This window comes from Saimiri boliviensis, chromosome 10 (assembly GCF_048565385.1).
Source record: "Saimiri boliviensis isolate mSaiBol1 chromosome 10, mSaiBol1.pri, whole genome shotgun sequence".
In the NCBI taxonomy this organism is placed as follows: Eukaryota; Metazoa; Chordata; class Mammalia; order Primates; family Cebidae; genus Saimiri; species Saimiri boliviensis.
In genome coordinates this window covers 54,813,499-54,835,118 of record NC_133458.1, presented here as the reverse complement: position 1 = coordinate 54,835,118, position 21,620 = coordinate 54,813,499, and the positions used below count along the sequence as shown (strand labels likewise).

At 38.4% G+C, this 21,620-nt stretch overlaps 1 protein-coding gene across 12 annotated transcripts in view; it reads left to right on the top strand.

Annotated features, from left to right (window-relative positions):
- MAGI2 (membrane associated guanylate kinase, WW and PDZ domain containing 2) overlaps nucleotides 1-21,620 on the top strand; it is a 1,426,516-nt gene that overhangs the window by 1,243,988 nt on the left and 160,908 nt on the right. For 8 of the 12 annotated variants that reach the window (XM_039472764.2, XM_074379315.1, XM_074379310.1 and 5 more), the window contains 3 exons: nucleotides 824-1,013; nucleotides 11,149-11,190; nucleotides 18,344-18,435. In XM_039472764.2, the coding sequence (XP_039328698.1) occupies nucleotides 824-1,013; nucleotides 11,149-11,190; nucleotides 18,344-18,435 (324 nt within the window). The remainder of the gene's footprint in view (nucleotides 1-823; nucleotides 1,014-11,148; nucleotides 11,191-18,343; nucleotides 18,436-21,620) is intronic. The other 4 variants (XM_039472765.2, XM_074379312.1, XM_074379311.1 and 1 more) reach the window with 3 other exon arrangements.

Below are 21,620 nucleotides of genomic sequence, written 5' to 3'. Positions count from 1 at the left end.
CATCAGTTGATGAACGAAAATGAAGTTGGCAGTGCCAACAGGTGACCTCAGGGAGCCCGGCTTCCACCTTGCTAAAAAGTGGGACTGATCTCTGCTTTCTCTATCTCATAGTGCTAATGTGAGGATCCAAGAAGATCATGTATGTAAAAGAACATGAGAAACTGGGAAGTACTCTGCAGGTCTTTAAGAAATTAGAGAAGTAGCCACATCAGTAGCAGCATTCTGGGGGAGGAATCACCAGATCCACAGTAAATGAGGCTTCCCAGGAGACTCTGAACAAGCCCTGAATCCTAGATGGTTGCATAATTACATCTAAACTGAGAGGAAAGTGACTGAATATTCACGCATAAGAGGTTGTTGCTATATGCGTAGGTGTCAAATTAGTATATGCAGACGACTGTAGCTTCTGCTTGGGGGAAAAGTGATGTAATATGTTGAAACCACCTTAGAAAAGGAAGAAATGATACCATACATTTCTAAGTACTTACATCTGAATTATCTTGAGACACATTATCTTTATCTTATAGGGGAAAAAACAGAGAAATTAAGCGGTTTGCCAAAGATTACCAGCTAATATTTGACAAGGTTATGTAAGTTACAGATCAGTTTGCATTCAAAAGTCAGGCACCACTTGCATTTATAACAGTTTATGATGTTGTCTTATGTAGGCAAAAAATCTTTTCTTTCAAGGAATTTGTACCAGAGTTTTGCCAGTTCCCTGGAAGAAAAGTCCACAAGGCAAAAAAGATTAACCTGAAGGTGACAAGAGAAATAGCCAGGAAGAATTCATCAGTCATTTTCTCTGTCCTCTTTGATTTTTCAGATAATGGACCGATGGGAGAATCAAGGCAGTCCTCAGACGAGTTTATCTGCTCCGGCCATACCGCAGAACCTGCCCTTCCCGCCTGCCCTTCACAGGAGCTCCTTTCCTGACTCAACAGAGGCCTTTGACCCACGGAAGCCTGATCCATATGAGCTCTACGAGAAATCTAGGGCCATTTATGAAAGTAGGCGTAAGTGAAAGCCACATAAAACAAGGGTACATTAATGATAGCTGAGCCACTGCCAGGAGATATACTGAGGCTGAATTATCTGGCATGGTTTTATATTCTGAGTTCCAGAAGTGTTTCAAGAGTAGAGCCAACTCGTCTAAAATTATCTTAGAAAGCCTGTTACTCTAAAAGTAGGTTTATTGTATCTTTCAGCTTACATTTTATCTCCTACCTTTCTTCCCCTAATCCCCTGAAGAAAATCAGGAATATATTTTGGGGGGTTGGGGGGTGTGGTTGCTGGTTTTGTTTAAGTTACCAAATACGGAAAAGAAGTGTTTAGCTTTTTTTAAATCGGTTTAATGTGATCTTGAGCCTAAAGCTTAGATTTTCCTTAGAGCCTTGAATGGAGCCATTGAAAAAGTTAGGTCATTGAGTAAAAAGTCAGCCAAGCCTTCCTACCTCACAGGCATGACATCAATTGCTTCCGAAGGCAGTATTGATCTAGGTGCCAATCATCTCTGCCACAGTTTTCTGCTTCTCTTTTAGTGCAGTCAGGCACATTTGAACATTCAGTCTTAAAATATCATGTATGCACTTGTCACCCTATCTGAAGATCTTTTAAAATGACTGTACTTTGTAAACATTAGAAAACGAGGCTTTTAATATTGCTTGTACCATTGCCGTGCTTCTTCCTACCATCTTGCAAATCACCTCCTCCACATGTTAGAAGACGGGAATCTCACAGTATAATAAGAACCTGTGTGTTAAATTATCAGGAAACCGAGCCTCATAGAAGAGTTTGGTCCCCGGCGCTCGCATTCATGGTCTGCTGATTTCCTTTGCTTCAGTGTTCCACCAATGTCTTGTTTCCAACTTTATCATCCAATGCATGAATAGCAGGTTTTAAATTGGGTGTGATCTCAGAGGATCTCAAATCTGCTTACTCTTTTGATGAGCTCAGGGGCTGAGAATTATGCACGCAGCTGGTAAAGGGGAAAGCAGACATAATATCTTTTCCCCATCCTCTACAACTCTTTGTAGAACTAACTTTGGTTGATAAAATGGTTAGGACTGCAGGCCATTAAGAAATCATTTATACCAAAATGAAACATCTCCTCTCCACAAACCCACACACACTTTTTTTTTTTTTTTTTTTTTTTTTTTTTTTTTTGAGACGGAGTTTCGCTCTTTTTACCCAGGCTGGAGTGCAATGGCGCGATCTCGGCTCACCGCAACCTCCGCCTCCTGGGTTCAAGCAATTCTCCTGCCTCAGCCTCCTGATTAGCTGGGATTACAGGCAAGCGCCACCATTCCCAGCTAATTTTTTGTATTTTTAGTAGAGACGGGGTTTCACCATGTTGACCAGGATGGTCTCGATCTCTCGACCTCGTGATCCACCCGCCTCGGCCTCCCAAAGTGCTGGGATTACAGGCTTGAGCCACCGCACCTGGCCCTCACTTTTTTTTTTTTAAGAAGTGGCTACATCAGAGCTACTGTGTTTCATTCCTCTCCTTCTGGATGAACAACTGAAATATCATATCTCTAGATTGTATCATTAGAATGCCTTTGCTGTAGTAAAGAACAAAGTAGATATTCTTAGCTACATAATATACAGTATGAATTCAGGGTATTAATGTACATTAAACTGCAAAAAAAAAAAAAAAAAAAAAAGATTTCAGCACAGTTTCTAATACCTTTTCTGCTTCAATAACCAAGGTATTGATTGAATACCTGTCAGCACTGTGAGGAGATACCAAAGATGAATAATACGGCCTGCTCTCACCCATGTAAGGGGAAAACAAGAATAATGAATGTAAACAGGTAGACAGTAAGATAAAGTTAACAGTTCTAACATGGAAGGTGGAAATGCGTAGGATCAAAATATCATCCTCACCTCCTTGGCTTGTTTAATTTGGGGATTGCATTTAGGGAGCATTGAGAGGTGCCTCCTCCTGCTTTTTGTCTCTTCCTTAGTCATTCGCTGCCATCCTTTTTGCAGCTTCCTGGCCAATGCAAAGCTTTATGATTCAGGACAGAAACAATGTTGGCATTTATCTCCAGTTGTCTCTTTATGGTTGGCTGATCCTGTTGTGCCCTTGGTTTCTTCGTACATGACCCTCTTCCCAACTCTAAAGGAATTATTTCTTTATCCAGCCCCTGCAATGCTGTTTCTGTTCATTGCCTTTCCACTCCTCCCCTGTAACAAACGAAGCAAACCAATCCGCCTTAACCTCCTGGAGCTTTCTTTTTCAGTCCTCCTCTGGGAGTTCTTTATCCCCTTTCCACTCTACAACTGCAGGAACAGCAAATACCCTGACTCGCCACCTCGCCCCGCCATGGGCCCCCATAGGTGCCCTCCATGTGCCATTGCTGCTGCTGGCCTCATCACACCCCCTTCCTGCTTTCATCAGCTCTCTCTAATGTTTCTGAGGTCACAGTAATGTTTTCAGGGTCAAAAATCTCTGGAAGCCAAAAGAGGGCAAGCTTACTTTCTTTCCCATCCTTCTCTTTTCTATCACATTTCTTCATAACACTAAATGGAGTGTGAATGAAACATAGAAATCGTGTCAAGGTAAGAAAAGCTCCACCACTGAAGATTAAGGAAACCAGGAGAGCATGGTGCCGCTTTCTCTCGTCTCTCTGGATAGCTGATCAGTTCGCTCTGCTTGTGGATATGTGTGTGTGTCTTAAAAAAAAAAAAAAATGGCCGGGCGCGGTGGCTCAAGCCTGTAATCCCAGCACTTTGGGAGGCCGACACGGGTAGATCACGAGGTCAAGAGATCGAGACCATCCTGGTCAACATGGTGAAACCCCGTCTCTACTAAAAACACGAAAAATTAGCTGGGCATGGTGGCGCGTGTCTGTAATCCCAGCTACTCAGGAGGCTGAGGCAGGAGAATTGCCTGAGCCCAGGAGGTGGAGGTTGCGGTGAGCCGAGATCACGCCATTGCACTCCAGCCTGGGTAACAAGAGCAAAACTCCGTCTCAAAAAAAAAAAAAAAAGCAAGACAGCCTTTTGCTCTTCTGTACATTTCCATTTCCAACTTTCACATTATCATGTAAATGATTAAAGCGATACTAAAAGAAAAAAAACTTTTAACTAATGATTGGAAAGCTCAGTCTGTTTCTCATTATGTTCAAATAGGTTTTTTTTTAATGCAATGATCATAAAATATATGCATCCAAACAAAAGATCAATATTTCAAAATTTGTGATTATGAACCATTCCTATTCTTACTTCTTTGAATTACATGCATAACATTCAGGTTTGGCTCTATTTATCCTTGCCTTTTCTTGGGGGTACAGGGAAATCAGTGCAAAGTGTGGAAAGGAATCCTAACCAAAGCTGTTTAAACTAAGTCCTTTGACATTTCCCCTAGTCTATAGTGATCTCATGGTGTCCTTCCTTACAACTACATCTAAAGCTAAACAGATTTTTGCATGCACATTCAAAACTGGGTTGCAGTCACCAGATAAAAAGATGCCCCTCCACCCACAAGCCTGCGCTGTACAGAGCTACAGAATGTTTGTTCTGTCAAGGCTGTCAAGAAATATTTGGATTCAAGTCACTGGTCCCCTGCAAATGATGGAAATTTATCAAATGATGTAAATGCTGCTGTGCCTCATTTGACTCATAATTAGATTATACTGACATTTTAATGTGCATGCACAGGACATCTTAATAAAGATGTATTCCTGAAAAAAAAATTCTGTGATTTTAAACAAATGAAGATAACCGTGGGATAGCAGAGCCACGTGAAACAGAACATGACAGGTACATGCTATGATTAGGAAACACCTCCTATCTTCATGAGATCTCAAGATGAGCTGGGAATGGAGCAAGACAGAGAAAGGAAGATTCTCCCACCCAGCAGGCTAGCAGTGCCTCTGACTTCAGAACATTAGGCACTGTGCCCGGAGGTGGCAACTCCAGGCTCCACGTCAATCAACAAGAATATATGAAACACTCACTATGTATCTAGAACTCTGCAAGACACTCCACAAGAGAAGTTATGAGAAATAACCTCTGCTCATTAGAAGCTTACAGCGAAGGTGGGGACACAAACACACACATAGGAAACCATTTCTGAACAAGGCTCTATTACACAACATAGCAAATAATGTCAGTATTTTAATGTCTGAAATTACATAGTAAAAATAACTAAATAATGAGAGTTTCTCAATTTCCGTGTGCAAAATTGATATTTACTCAAGAGAATTTTATCTGTTAAGTACCTTTCATCATCAAAATCTCATTAATCCTTGCTGGAGAACTCTGTGGAAAAAAAAAAAAAAGAGAGAGAGAAGAAGAATTTTTTCCCCACTAACTTAATTCCACATAAGTTTAAACTTACTGTACGTAAAAGTATAAGTATGTGAAAAAAAAATCCCTAAAAAAGTTTTAATCAATGGGCCTTCTGGATCTTCATATTAATTATTTAAACATTGACCCTATGTCAGTACTACCAATTCCCAGAAAAGAACAAAAATCTCCCCAACTCCCATCTCTACCAAAGACTTTTAGACAAATGTAACTATCCTGTTTGTGATAATAATCTCTGTTGATACTTGACTTCTTGATGCCCCACTACTTGCAATTTTAAAAACTGAAAACAAAAGAAAATAGATACCTTCGCGTACTGGGACAAGCCATGCTATTTTTTACTTCCCTCTTCTCTTTTTCCCAAGAATCTCATAAAGGAAGAACTTGAATTTGATTTGCAGTCACAATAGGAATGGCTTGAATATTCTGGTTTGAATGCTAACATTCCTAATTCTGGACTCCAGATGCCATTGCTAACCTTGGAGAAAAGCCGTTCTAAAGGCCATCAGTGTTTTCTCTCCCTCGTCTTCTCCTGCCCTCCTTTCTCTGTGTGTGACTGCATCTGTCCTCCCACTACACATTTCTAGCATGATGGGAAACCTTTCTTCATTGCCTTAGTTACTTATAAGACTGTCTAGGGTGACTACACATGGGTTTTCCTGGACAATCCTTGTCTATGTTGTCCTGGCATAATTATTAATAGTTCACTTTTTACCACCCTAGACTGTCCTCGTTTGAATGATAAATTATAACGTTTTCCTTGTTTATATAATTTATTCAAGGAATAGTCATCATTGCTGTCCAAGAAAAGCGTATATCTAAATGTACACACCATGAATAAATAGCGTAATACCTACTCAGATAATTTTTTCAAGCTAATTTATTCTATTCAGATAGAATTTTTGCCTATACATATTTTATCCCTAATTTGAAGCAAAGGCTTATTCCTGACTTGTGTTGGTAGCCAAGCTCCAAAGTTAGATATCTGTACAAATCTATTTCACGGCAAATGAAGTAGAAAAAAAATAGGTAGTAAAGTTTTGCACATTTACGTACTATGCCATGGAGTTCTCTTTCTTGATAGAGAAAATAAGTCAGGTTCAACATCACAAAAGTCACTGAAATGAAAGGGAGTTAATCTCATCTGTTTCCTTCTTCTGGGAAAGATTATACTTAGACAACTACAGCTAGATGACTGGTAATAAAAAGAATTGTGATAGGCAAGGCAGTATAAAGCACTTCCCAAAGAAATGAGTGTGGCTCACTTTGGAATCTTAGAAAATAAAGTTTTGATCATTCCGATGGGCCTGTTGACATAGGAGAGGGCCTTGTCCTGTTGCTTCACTTTCCTTTAAGCCAGACTTGTTGTAAAGGTTTGTCTTATCATTCAGCTCACGGGGACATTGCTTGGGCCTGTTCTACGCTGCAGCCTTAAAAGCTGAGGCAAATAAGCAGATGCAACCAGGAATGGAAAAGAAAAATGCTTATTTCCTAAAACTCTTCCCTCAGGGTTCTTTCTGTCCCTTGGTTTAAACCCAAGTTGAATTATGACTGAAGTTGTTCAAACTTTTTTCTCTTCACATTGAACTTTGGTTATCATAAGTAAGCAATTTATGAGGTACAACATGTCCACACTCCTTTGGGATAAGACATCACTCAAATGTAGAATCATAAAAATGTCAAGGATCCGTATAGTGTAATGTGCCTTACGGTATAACCTCTTTAGAACAGAAATTTCTCTGAAATGTCTTCAAAAGAGCTCACACTATCAATTTTCCTTTCCAGAATTAGAATAATAAGCAATGAGTATCATAGCAAAGGTAGCAATCAAAAGTGACCACAGGTCAGTGAAAGAGCATAATGGAGAAGCAAACTGTTTTGTAGTTCTATGTCTGAAATGAAATGATAATTTGTGGCAGATCAAAAACGGACAGTTATGTTTTTCACGTCTAGTGCTGTTATCCTGCTCTTTTGTTGTTCATTGCATATTATTGAATTCTTTCATTGTTCAGTATTGTAATATACATGTAATTTATGGCTGATCACAAACTGCTGGTTGTATTTCTAAACTACCAGGTTTTCTGCTGCTCTTTCCTCGTTATTAGCAAGCAAGCGTTGTAGTTTCACTGTCTCCCATCCTAACAGCGAGCCACTTGAAAGGATGGAGTACTACAATAATATTATTCACCACAGCACACTGCTTCAATGTCTCAATGAAAAGTGAGGGAGAAGCCGCATCACATATGGTAGTGTCTATGTAGGGTGCTCATAACCAAAGCTCTGAAGCCTATGAAAATCTTTCAGCTCAAGCCTTCCTGAGTTCCACATCTCCTTTTCCCCTGTAGTTAAATACCCAATTGAGCCAAGCTAGAAACATCAAAAAGTTTAAGAAAGGTTTAAATAAATTCATGGATACCATAGCTATAGGCCGCTATTATGTGATTATGAAAGGCCACCACGCCTTCCCAGAGAACACCCTCACATATGAACACTGTGCTAGACCAAACCCCGGCCTGATTTGCTCAAACACTGCTGGTGTCCAGTGCATTAAAGTACCCCCCACAAACACATATGTTCTCTGGAACACAATCTTACTTTAGTGAAATATTAAAATAAGATAAGTTAATGTTAAAACACTTTTACCAGTGACTCTAGCATTAGAAAAATAAAAGGATAGAAAAAGATGTAATAATGTTATCATTTTAAATGTCCTCAATTGTACTGAGAGATTAATTTTCTGCAGCCTTTTCTTATGAGAAAAGCATTATCGTTATCCTTAATATGTTACGATTTGATCTGTGAAAAAAATTTTCCTTTCAGAGGGAGTTTCTAATATATCGCATTGTACATCACTTTGCGGTTATAATATATTGATATGAAGATCAGTAAATCCAGTTAAGCTGTGTCTGCCATTTTAATATGTAGATTTTAATTAATTTAGAAATCTGATTTTAAAAAGGTATCCTCAGATAGCTTTCTAAAAAAACCATGGTAACATTTATATTTCCAACAGGTTCCTTTTGAAATGTGAAATTACTATGGTGTGAGCTAAATAATATAGAGATAGCAAAATAAAAGCTGTGGTAGGACACATATTTTTCCCATGTATTTTAGAAATTAGATCCAATCCTAGAGCTTATACATTTATTTCATTCAGTAATTTAAAATTAAAAGATCCTGGAATTAGACAGGGGATAAAGGCAGAGGGAGGAGTAAAAAGTAAACTCTAAAAATCAGGTCTTGATTGAAAGTTATCTAATATATCAAAGCATTTTGTTGGTTGCACAAGCTGACAATGTAACCCAATGTATTTTCATGAATACATGTGAAACCATCAGGGCTGCAGAGTTTAAGCACTCAATGGCCAGTAGGTCCTCAAGAGAGTACAACATAAAATGTCAGTTTTATACCTAATGGAAGTGTTTCAAAGGTAGCACTCTTCCATCCCTAATACAGACAAAAGGACATTTCTCAAGTCATAATTCTAAGCAGCCACACCAAACATGAAGGTTCTTTAAAAATAGCAATTCTGCCAGAAAGCTAATTTGCCTTTACTGTGAAAGCACAGCTTACCTGGCAGGAATGATCGTTATGCCCTCCATGAGCAGACTGGCTCTTTATTTGAAACAAAGCTCAGTGAAAAAGCAACAAGGCTTTGGTCTTATTTTATCTTTTAAACTTTAAGGATAAAATAATCATTTTTTCCTAGTGCTTTATATGGTACAACTATATTATAAAATTATGTCATCTTAACACACTCAGAACGGGGGCGTTCTATGGTACTATGTTCTTACTCTTTGCCTTTTAAAACTCTTAAGTTCCCTCGTCTATAAATGCTCTTAAGGAATAATCATTTATGATTAATGATTATATATCATAATTATTTATAGACAAAAATAATAATAATTGTATGAAATTTCTTCCAAGCAAAAAATAGTTCACATATGGAAGTCTTAAAGTGCCAGAGGAGTGGTTCTTGCAAGAACATTTTACAGTTCTTTTACCCACGATGTGAATTTGTGTTTTCGAGAGGTTTAATAATGTTTAGTTAATTTTCATGTAAAATTCCTTCCATGATTCAAAAGCAAAACAATGTGGGAAACTTAATATTAAATTCATCGTGTAGGCAAAAATATCCTGCCAGTCTCTCAGATAGAAGTATCTCAGCATATCTTAACACAGATCTTTAGCTTCTTAAATATTTCTTGACCAGAGGTTTGCATACATGTGTCATCTGCCCATCTGATATTAAACTCAGTTGTGTGGTTTAGGAACTTCTCTAGTGACCGAACAGTAAAGGAAAAGGAAGAATACCTGGAGATATTAGGAAAAAATGTATAGCATGGTCAGAAAAGAGTATATTATTTATTCATAATAATACTAAAACAAAGCAAGAAAGAGCTTTATTGAATAATGCATTCAATTAAGCTTAAAACATATAGCAAGTATGTTTTCTAAAAAGGATGTTGAAGAGTTTCCTGTGAGATAGTAGAGAATACCTTACACAAGTCACGTAGCATTTTGGGTCTTACCATCTGTGCAATGAAAGGTGCCTTGCATCTCTCATTCTGTTAATTCTTCTATGATATTAAGACCAGGGATTTAGAAGGCAGAGTGAAAATCAAGGGACAATTTAATTATGTTATTCTTCAGATTTAGCAGTTCCAGATAAAGACCTGGTGAAAGTCTGCATTTCTCAAACATGCAGAAAGGAGCTGCACATCTCAACCATGCAGAGTAGGAGGAAGCATGTCAATTGGGGTCTTGCTACCCATGAAAAATGTTAATGCACAAGAGCAACATGTCTCCAGTTACTTCTAGAACACAGTATGCAACCAGGTTATTCTAGGTTCTCAAATTCTAAATGTGGGATGTGCCCATATTTTGAAGGTGCTTTATACTCACTTTTTTGAATTTTTATGTTATTAGATTTCACATAGATTATAACATAAATCTTATAAAGGATCTCTATTGCTAAAATAAACTAATTTAACTCAACTACTTATACATAACTTCAACTACCCAGATAATTGGAAATATCAAAGTATTTTGACTAGTGTATATAAATCAGTACGATCATTGATTGGATTTTCTACTTTTCATTTCGAAGTTTTATGACATAGGATTATAACCTATTTTAAAGGACCTATATTTTCCTTATATATTTCACATTCTAGATTGATTTTACTTTCAAATTAGTATTCTTATAATGAGAATCAAAACTTAATATTTAGAAATGGTAATATTATTCTACCCTTATCATAAAAGAAATTCAGATTTTTCTATTTTGGACGCATGTAAAAGAAACATATTTACAGGCCAGGCATGGTAGTTCACACCTATAATCCCAGCACTTTGGGAGGCCGAGGGAGGTGGATCACCTGAGGTCAGGAGTTCGAGACCAGCCTAGGCAACATGGTGAAACCCCATCTCTATCAAAAATACAAAAATTAGCTGTGCCTCATGGTGGGTGCCTGTAATCGCAGCTACTGGGAATGCTGAGGCAGGACAATCGCTTGAACCAGGGCGGCAAAAGTTGCAGTGAGCCCAGATTGTGCCATTGCACTCTAGCCTGCATGACAAGAGCGAAACTCCTTCTCAGAAAGAAAAAAAAAAAAAAAGAAAGAAAAAGAAACATTTACATACGTGTTCATACATAAAGCAAGATAAATCTGTCCACTAACTTGGATCTTAGAGGAAAAAAAAAAATGTTTTAAACATAAGTATAGGATTGTGGTTGGGGGAGTTATGATAGCAACAAAAAGAAAGTAAAGATGAATTTTAAAATGCCATAAATGAATTTCAACTTTAATTCCCCATTTTCCCATCCAGAACAAGTGCCACCCAGGACCAGTGTTCGAATGGATTCCTCTGGCAAGTATTGTCCAGCACTCACAGTTCTGTGAACAAAACGTCTTCCATTTTGTGTAACAAATCATTCTTCTGAGTAGTATCAGTTTCTTAGTATATAATCACTGTGCTACTTTAGTCACCTACATGAAACATGTATTCAGGATAGAGAGCAAGTCTCATCATGGTGAGCCTAAATGCCTGCCAACGAAAACAAGGGAAAACAGTCATATTCATGAATTTCTTTCATAAAATACTCTAGTGAAAGACTGAATTAAAAACAGCTGCCAAGGAGAGCCATCAGACTGACGAGACCTGTGCTATGTGATCCAGTAGCCACCAGCTCCATGTGGTTCTTGGGCATTTGAAATGTGTCTATTCTAAATTTAGAAGTGCTATAAGATATGTGAAAAATCCGCACTGGATTTCCAAAGACAGTACCCAAACGAAAAAGAGAGAAAGATGATTTCATCTGTTTTGTTTTATAAAATGTGGCTACTAGAAAATGTTAAATTACTTATGTGGCTTGCATTTTATGTACATTGAATAGCTCTAAACTAGATATAAATAAGAAGCTAGAAGGTCTCAGGAGATTTGCAATTTAGACATTTCCAAAGAGTGTATTAGAAATTTTGCTAACATAGAATGAAATTCTTTTCAAATCAAGTAAATATTTATATCAGCTTCATTTTTTAAACAATGCCAATTATAAAATGCTGTATTTCAATAAGATTTTAAGTTAGGCTAGAATATCATATTTTCATTTTAGGAGCTTTCAGTAATAATTAATTTGCATAAAACGAAATTTTTTTTACTTAATCATATCGAAAACACCAATTTTGGTTTACGCTAAAATATGTAACATTATTGTACAAATGACAGAGGAAAAAGAAGATGTAGTTTTTTTTGCTCTTAGAAGTAGTGATGAAAATGCTTTAAACAGCTAATCAGACTACCAGATTGAAATACTCAAACAATTACAGAAAATAGTGTTTTATAATAGTAGCACTATTTCAGGGCTGTGGGCTCACAGCACACATCTCCAGAGTGTTTCCATGATGACAGCTCATTATCCATCTCAGCATGTTCTAACACCCCTTGGAGAATATATGTACTTGAGATCATTTCATTCTGTAAGTTTCCATGTCATTTTTGGGGGGATATGTAGAAAATATGGAAGATATTATTTAGCAGTTTGTCCTAAAATAATGTCTAAAGAATTTATTTAGCTTGACTAAAAATTTTAAAGCATGATCATTTCTCTATGCTGACTGTTAAATCTTTGTAATTTTTTTAACACTATCTTATGCCCAGAGAGAAAATGGGACCTAGTAATTACAGTTGCCAAATGAAACCAAGATTTAATTCGGAATTTTAAATCTCAGCTTACTGGTCACAAAAAGTACATGTCTTTAAAATCTCAGATTCTGAATGTACTTCATTTAAAAATGAGAATAGAGTGGTCCAATAGTTTAGGTTACCTCAACATACATGCAAAGTCATAGTTTACATTTTCTAAAAAATATGTTACTTAGAAGACAAAGGTTATAATATAGTTAGAGTATACTATGTTACTATACAATTCAGATTTTGAAGAAAAGAACCAATCCAAATAATTGATTGAATGTCTACACAAGTTTTCGGAATACTCTGGGAAATCATGACTGCATTTAAAATAAGCAGATCTTGCTTGGCACTGTGGCTCTCATGCCTGTAATCCCAGCATTTTGGGAAGCCAAGGTGGAAGGGTAGCTTGAGCCCAGGAGTTCAAAATCAACCTGGACAAGATGGCAAGACCCCGTCTCTACAAAAAATGTAAACAGCCAGGCACTGTGGCGCATGCCTGTAGTCACAGCTACTTGGAAGACTTAGACGAGATGGAAGGAGGGCTTGAACCCAGGAATCTGAGGCGGTAGTGAGCTGTGATCACACCACTGCACTCTAGCTTGGGCAACAAAGCAAGACCTCATCTCTAATTTAAAAAAAAAAAAAAAAAAAGATAAAATAAATAGATGACCCATATTATTTCTCACATTTATAAAATGTCTTTTATCAAATTACGTGTCATTTTTTTGACTCAGATGTATTTATCATAATTATAAGGTATATTATTAACTTTATTTGCATAAGATCCTTAGGTACAGAGGCAAAATTGATAGTAGGAAGTTGTAAATGATATGTATTTATGAAACTAATGATAACTCCATAGTGGAATAATGCTGTGGTTCATTGGGTCTAGGAGACTGAGTGCCTTAAGACAACTAAATTAGGGAAATGTTTACTTAACAACTTCTACAGACTGTGCATAATGGAACACTATAGACAGTCAATGATAACTATGCCATCACCTAAGGAGAATATTAGTGAAAAACAATCGACTCTATGGCCAGGAACTTTGAATGGGCAACTCCACCCAAAAATTAGACAGCTAGAAAATGGGGTGTCACAGAAACTACTTTCAAAAGAGATGTTTCCTTGTTTAGGATCTAAAGAAATCTGAAGTCATAAACAGTGTATCAACAATATCAAATGAGGCACTGAAATCAATCAGTATGAGGAAAGAAAAAAGGGTCATTTAATTTGGTCATTAGCAGGCATAGTGACCTTAAGGAGTGCAGTAGCACCAAGACAGAGCATAAACCAGACTGGCAGGAATGAAATCAGAGGTAGAGTGAAGGCTCCACTAGAGACAACTTTTCCTCGAAAGAGATGGCATGAGGAAGCAGAGCCATATTTAGGATGGAAAAATCTGAGCTGATGTGAAAGCTAAGGAGAGAGCCAAATAGAAACGGGGAGATGGCGTCTACTATAGCTAACACGTGCTTGGTCACATTCACATACCCGCAGGGATAAAGCAAACAAGTAAAGAGAAGGAATATTTTAAAGGATAGGGTATTAGCTACTTATTAGAAAATGTTAGATTTGAGCAACAGAAACTATGTAATTTCTGTTTAACTCATTCTATATCTGGAGTGCATACAATTCCAGAAGTCAATACCATATTTAATAATCATTTGTGATTCCTGATGCCTTCCTCATGCTGTCTTTCCTAAATCTCTTTACAAGGAAAAGCCAAAAAAGTGATGCTCTTTCCAGCAGGAAAAATTGAATAACTGTATCTTCCATGCCAAACTGTGATGATAAGCCATGGTACTTATGTTTTAATTAAAACTTGAAAGGGGATTCAAGTACCAAAATTTAATTGACATGTTTACAGCAGCATCCCGTGTGCCAAATTAATTCATAAAAATGTTGCTTCTTTGCATTTTTGAAGATTGAATCCATTCATAAAATTAATCAGTTGTGTTCAGTTACCCAGCCATTTCCCTAACCGTGCACAAAGCTACGTCTTTCAAAAGCAAGATTAAGGAAATGTATACCATGCGAAGCCCCTGGAGTCTTCATGTGAAATAGGAATCAACTTTTGAAATCTGCTTTTCTTTATCATGAGAGAGGTCATCCAATACCTGGATATGCTCACCATTTGCTAGTTTTTAAAGTTAGTTTTTACAATACTGGTGTGGGCCCAGGATAAATTAAGACTTGTAAATTCACTTGCCATAGTGGTCGTGTAAAATTCCATCTAGGAAGAGGATCATGAAATGCTTCATAATGCCAGTCATAATTCCCAACAAGCTTCATTATTTCATAATTCCTGAGGATCTAAGGACCCAGCTTCAAAGAAGCAACACTAGCCACAGCTGGCCACTGAACACTAATATCTAAAAAATGCTTTATCTCCTCTTAGTCCATTTCTTTACAACCAATGCCTCCTCTTGAGCGTCATTAAGCAACACCTGAGAGTGTCCCTGACAGTTCTGCAAAAAGGACTGAGGAAAAAGAAGATTGAAAAAAAAAAAAAAAAAGAGTACAAGGGAACAGAAGAGTAAAAGGACGTTTGTGGGGCACAGTTGAACAACACGCAAAGCAACTCAGGTCCAGATAGGTATCTACCAGACACCCTCATCTAACAACCTCCCCGGTGCATAGTTTCCTTAGAAACAAGAGAAAGGAAGGAACAGTGATTGTTAACTCTGCTGCAGTGGGGTGAAGAGTTGGCCCTTGGATTTCTTCACTTTAAGTTCTTGCGTTAATAAGGAAAGAAAGAAAACATAATACAGTAATTGAAACATGTCGTCAGGCCAAAGAGCAGCTGGGAGAAACTCAGAAACATCACAACCTGCCAAAAGCGCTAATAAAGCAGGAAAGAAAAACAGTGATGTCTCCCAGCTTTATACATGTAATTTTAGATATTTTCTAAAGCCAGACTCCAAGGAAAAAAGGAAACCAAAGAAAAATTATCTTTCTAAAATGTTCTTATTTTCCCTAAAAAATAAATAAATAAATAAAAAATACTGCTGCCTCAAGGCACAATCTATCATATAAACTTTTTTCCAGTTGACTATTTCTCTAAAATCTCCAGACCCTGCAGCCTCTGAATCTGTGTTCAAAATTAACAAAGAAATAAAGAATAAATCACATCTGCCAGTATTCTTCTCTAAGGGATCTCTCTTTGCCTCTCTCTGCTTGCTCATGAACCATGAAGCTGGCCACCTCTGCTGGGAAGAACGGAAGCGTGAAGATGAAATGGCTGGTACATACCACCCTCTGTTTGAAATCAGGGTGGGTCAGAGCAACAGGACCATAATTGTAACCAAAATATACATAAAGAGTAGGAAAAGGAGAATGAATGCGTTGTTTGCGTCTCTGTTCTTCAGAATTAAATAAAATTCACTTGCTAAAATGTAGATTTTTCTCCTAAAAAGAAGTCATGTGTTATTCATTAAGGAAAAGCCCCTTAATTCCTCCAGAAATCACAGATTCTCTGACAAAAGACAAACTTCTCGTGCCTCGATACCTCTCAAAGTTCTATTACTAGGATTGTTGTAATTTCAGCATTTCTTTAGGGGAAAGCTTTACTTAGCAAATAAGATGGATCATACAATAAAGTTCTTGTAGAGCTCCTTGTGCAATGCGGATGGGTGCTGAAGTCACTGGAAGAACAATTTCCCACTTAGCGTACTGAGTGGCAATGCAAAAGTCAGATGAACACAGGAGAGGAAAAGTTCCAGTTAAACATATGCTGGCTCTACCATGTTCAGTGTCACAGATAGAGCACCTTCTATTTGTATTTTTAATGTATATGTGGTCTGGAGTTCCTCCAAGTTTAAAGCGACTTATAGAAGAGATTGCCAGGAGCAACTGTATTATCATCAACTTGTGGAAGTTTGAACAATGACTGAGCAATATCTGTCATCTCCCATCTCCCCTTGTCTTTCTCCTTCCCTCGGGAGGAGTACAGATACCTGCTATGCTTTTGTAGAGCTCAACTCCATCTGCCTCCAGACTCCCAAAGGATTAGCACACACCCCAATATGTGATTTCATATATGATATGTAGACTTCAGAATAAACTGAGTTCAAAAGCCAATTGTGTCTCATAGTGTGTAAGGCAAGGTTTTCATCTTCCCTCTGCCACCACTTCTATTTAATAGGAATGGAATTTGTTTAAGTTCTCCCATCTTTAAAATGTGACTGATTATATAATTTGTAAAGGATAACGAAAGGATGTAGAGGTCTAATTGGTTATTCTTCTTGCAGAGTTTCATATTATTTGTTGAATGGAAAAGATCTTGGTCATGTATGCATTCGGTCATAAAAGGGTGTGAATGCTCACTGAATCGTGTACAATGCATATATACATGTACTTATGTGCCTGATTCAACTTTATTCAAGAGAGCACCAGACCAATAATCAGCATTTGCCTACATCTTCGAAGTGAATGATGACTTTCATATATCCCTGGAAATAGCCCAGGTTGTTGTACATCAAGGCAAGCCTGTAAATTGCGCTTTATACACTGTATCACTCCAGCGCAGCACCACCTACTGCAGAGCTGGGAAATATCTGCCTGGCCAGCATTCAATGAGCCTCTCTGTCTGACAAGTGCTACCATATAACCATGTGGCTCAGACATAGATTTTTGTCCCATGAGGCTTCTCTGAAATCCCATCTTAATTTCCACAACTATCTGATTTAAGCAAGGGGAATTTTACTTAATACCTCTTTCTATCAGTTGTAATACCTCCTTTAAACCATTAAGGCCCAGAAATCACTAAACATTTCTTAAGCAAGGGAGAGCATAATAAATAGTTCTTAAAATTGCTGATCACTTGCTGACATCCCAGCAGTGGGCATGAAAGTATGCACACCTCAGTCACGACTGAAGTATTTCCCCTTGAGGAAGGTGCCAAGAGGCGAGTGGACAGGCTAAGCGTAAGCCATATTCTACTTAAAAAGTCTAAATCTTTTTATATTTAATAGTTTTAGTTTATTCTAAGGCTAAAAAAATGACATTCAGGAGAGTTTTTCACCTTATTTTGAAATGCGTCTCTGTTGTTTCAGCTGACTTCAGAAAAGTCTCATTTATTTTGAGTACACTCACAAAGTCAAAAGTCAATTTGTGGCTTGCACATTCTAAAATATTTCAAGGACAAAAGTCCATCTTAGACGCAGGTAAATTTCTGCCTGTAAGCTTATGAAAACCCTAAAGGAGTTTGTCAGAAAATAAATGTTTCGCTTGGACACCAATACAAGAAATTTTATATTCTGTATCTTCTAATTTTTACAATTTTAAAAGAAACAACTTCCACTGAGCATACATTTACACACACACACACACACACACACACACACACACACACACAAACTGGATGCATCAAGTCATAAACATATTAATAAATTACTAGGCAGTGCTTTACTAGACAGTTCCAGGGTTTTGCCATCTGTTCTTACTTACGTGTGTAATAATTGTTCTCATCAGAGTAAACATCCTCAAAGTGACAGTCAAGCTTCTTGAGGGCAATCCAATGCTCTCAGGAAAATAAAGAATTATAAAGGCATCAATTTTTTTACTCAGAAATTTCATGTACTCTTTCTGCTTCTGGTAATACCCCAGTAGTGCCCCTGGCTCGTCACTATTATTCAAGGGACTACCTAAATTTGGAATACCTACTCTTTTGCTACCATATTTTTTGTATCCTCTATGGTTTCCATTGACCCTAACAGCACTCTCATTAATCACATCCACAAAATTAGTTTATCATTGGTGTGTTCAGTTCCTCAGGGGCTGGGAAAGAGGCAGGATTCATTACTCAATGGGATCTCCTTTATGCCAGGTCCAGATTATAAGGAATTGGATGTTCACCTTCGGAGGATGGAGTCTGGATTTGGCTTCAGAATCCTCGGGGGAGATGAGCCTGGACAGCCTGTAAGTTGAATCCTCTTTACTTTCACACTTGGGGCTGTAATGTGTGAGTAAGCACCAGGGAATCGAGTGTTTTCTAAACATCTAAAAGAAAACGTTTTAAGACTCTCATAAAGACGTTTAATAAGTTTAAGCTTTGAGTTTTTTTCTCGCTATTTTCTTTAAAAATATCTCACGATATACAATTATCTCCATGACAAATATCTCATTATAAATCATATTAAATAGGAGCATTGCTGATCTTTAGAATGGATTGAATTCCTCTTAAGTATTTCAGTTATCTAATTGTACTGAATCCCTGTTATCTTTGGGTGACAGCTCAGGAGTAAAGGTGACACCTGACTGGGAACAGCAGAATTATGTTTTTAACCAAAATAGCAAGGGAGATAAAACACAGGGATAAACAGGAATATAATCAGGCTCAGCACTGCAGAATATCAGCCAGATTTGAATTAAGGGATTACCAGAAGATGTCATAAAGTCAACTTGTTGGCATAACATTGGTAAATTTAAAAGGGCTTTGAAAACATATCTCTCTCTCTCCCTCTCTCTCTCTCTCTCTCTCTCTGTGTGTGTGTGTGTGTGTGTGTGTGTGTATTCAGAGTGAAAACATAAAATCATTAATACACGGAAAACACAGCAAGTCTAGATTTATGAGCATATGTTAAAATATCAGCTATAAAACACTCATTGTAAAAGATGGGTCTTAAATGGTACCCAATGTGACTAAGTCAGGTCCATGAAAGTTTTGAATAAGTGAAGGGCCTGAGCAGTGCAGTCAGCTGTCTACATGCCATCCGGCTCTGGCATCTGAACTGCATCCTATTATGCAAGGGAGTTGAATTTTAACCCTCAGCTTTCTCATCTGCAAGATGGGGATTACAGTAGTACTCTATTGTAGAGTAGCTCTGAGGATTAAAGGAGATAATATATATAAAGGTCTTAGCATTATGTCTGGATCATATAAAGTGCTGAATAAATGCTTATCATTATCAATTTTGTTTCTCTTGTTACTAGAGTTTTCCAGGAAATATACTATACATATAGTGTGTGTGTGTGTGTGTGTGTGTGTGTGTGTGTGTGTGTGTGTGGTTTTTAAATATACTATATGCACTATAAAGGTTACATATATGTGGTTTTCTTGAGACACAGTCTTGCTCTGTCACCCAGGCTGGAGTGCAGTAATGCAGTCATGGCTCACTGCAGTCTCAACTTCCTGGACCCAATCAATCCTCCCACCTCAGCCTCCCGAATAGCTGGGACTATGGTGGCATATGCCACCATTCCCAGCCCCAGAAAATAAAATTTAGAAATAAAGCATGGACAGAAATCTTCAGGAGAAAAAAAAGTTAATCTAATAAGTTAAAGGAATCTGAAACAGTTAAAACTGTCTCAGAGTAAAGTAGATTGCCTGGGTAAAGAGTGGGCTCCTCCCTGCAAGAGGTATTCAAGCAATCAATGGGAACCTGGCAGGAACCCCGAGGAGCTTCCTCTGCCCTGCAGGAGGAGTTGAACTAGATGATTGAAGTCCCTTTCTACGGAACACTCCAGGAAGCTGAGCTTACACTCTAAGGATGAGGACTCTCCAGGAAAAAAAAAAAAAAAAAAAAGTCGTATTCCTGAAATCCTGGGGATAAAATTTGGCAACAGTCAACCAAAACGTCACTAACTCCCCAGCTGCCAAAGAAAATGTGGAGGTGCTTTTGCCAAGGAGGATTGGCCAGATTTTTCTTAGTGCTTTGAGAGGAGGGAGAATGCTGAGGTGGAATACAGGGCTCAAGTAACTTCCGACTTAAATTTGTTCACAGACTAAATTAAGGATCTTATGTCACAGGGAGAAGGAACTCTTGGCTGTTTCACTCTCATTCACAGCTTTGTCTGCTCTCTACCCGCCCTCCCCCCACCGCCCCGCCTGTCTCTGATTCTGAGATTGCCGGGGATCCTAGGTCACCAAGTCAGCCCTCCAGCCTCCCTGCCCTCTATAGCTCGCCTTGTTTTATAACAGAGAGAACTGAAAATCCTCAAGTCCCTTCATATCTGTAAACATTTAACACACTGATTTATGCTACAGAGCCTCCTGACCTCCACAGGATATTTATCCAGCTTGGCTTCCTTCAGGATTGTTCATGTGCCTGCCTGTTTTGTTTAATCAGCAGGATTTTAAACTTCTCCCAAGCAAGGTCCTTGTCTCACCCTTTTTATACAACATGAGTGCCCCATAATTGAAAAATGGATCATTATCCACAGTGAGTCAAACTCAAGGTGAAGGTCACGGTCTTCAGACTGCCACCTCTGCCCAAGACTCCTGGCAACAATTGAAATAAGTTTGCGAAACGTCAGAGTCTAAGGGAACAGTCTCCACAGACCGCCCCCACTTTAGACACTCACTCTGGATCTGAGGGCCCCACCATGTAGTAGGTTCGCAGTGCACTGTTGCCAACTTGTCTGCGTCTGTTGAGACAGAACACCCACCCACGTGCCAGGCTACATGAAGTGGATTTATCACTTACAGGGAGGCAGCAAGGGACTGTAGAAGCCCACGATTCATGGAGAGCAAGCTTCCCAAGGCTCAGGAAAGCTGCCTAGGACAGACAGAGTCTTCACTCTGTGTGTCGCACTTGCACCTCGGCTGAGGCGCCCCAAAAAGCAGTCCACTATGGGTTTTCCACCGTGGAGAAGTATGTCACACTGGACCCAAGCATTGAAGGACATCCTGTTTCTAGCGGGGACTGGATCAGAATGCAGGCTGTTCCAGCTAGCCCCTCTTTATCTCAAGAGGCTATGCCCCTAGCACCTTCTACAGTTATTCTTGAGAACTGCAAGAGAAAAGGGGGAAAGAATTGGGTGAGTCCAAGGCCACTCAGGGAACTGTCCTGTGCTCACAGCTTTCCTCAGGTCCAGTAATTCACTAGAACAACTCAGAACTCAAGAAAGTGCTATACTTAACGATTATAGGTTGAGTGTAGTGAAAGGATAAAAATTAGAACCAGCCAAAAAAAGAGGTACACAGGACAAGGTCTAGAAGGGTTCCAAATGTTACACTTCCATCACCCTTAGGGACATGTTACCCTCTAGCATTCATTCAGAGAAGATTACCAGACAGGGATGCTCACCCAAGGAGTCCGGTGTTTTTATCCCAGTGTTTTATTACGTGGGCATGGCTGATTGAATCATGTTTCATTGAACCA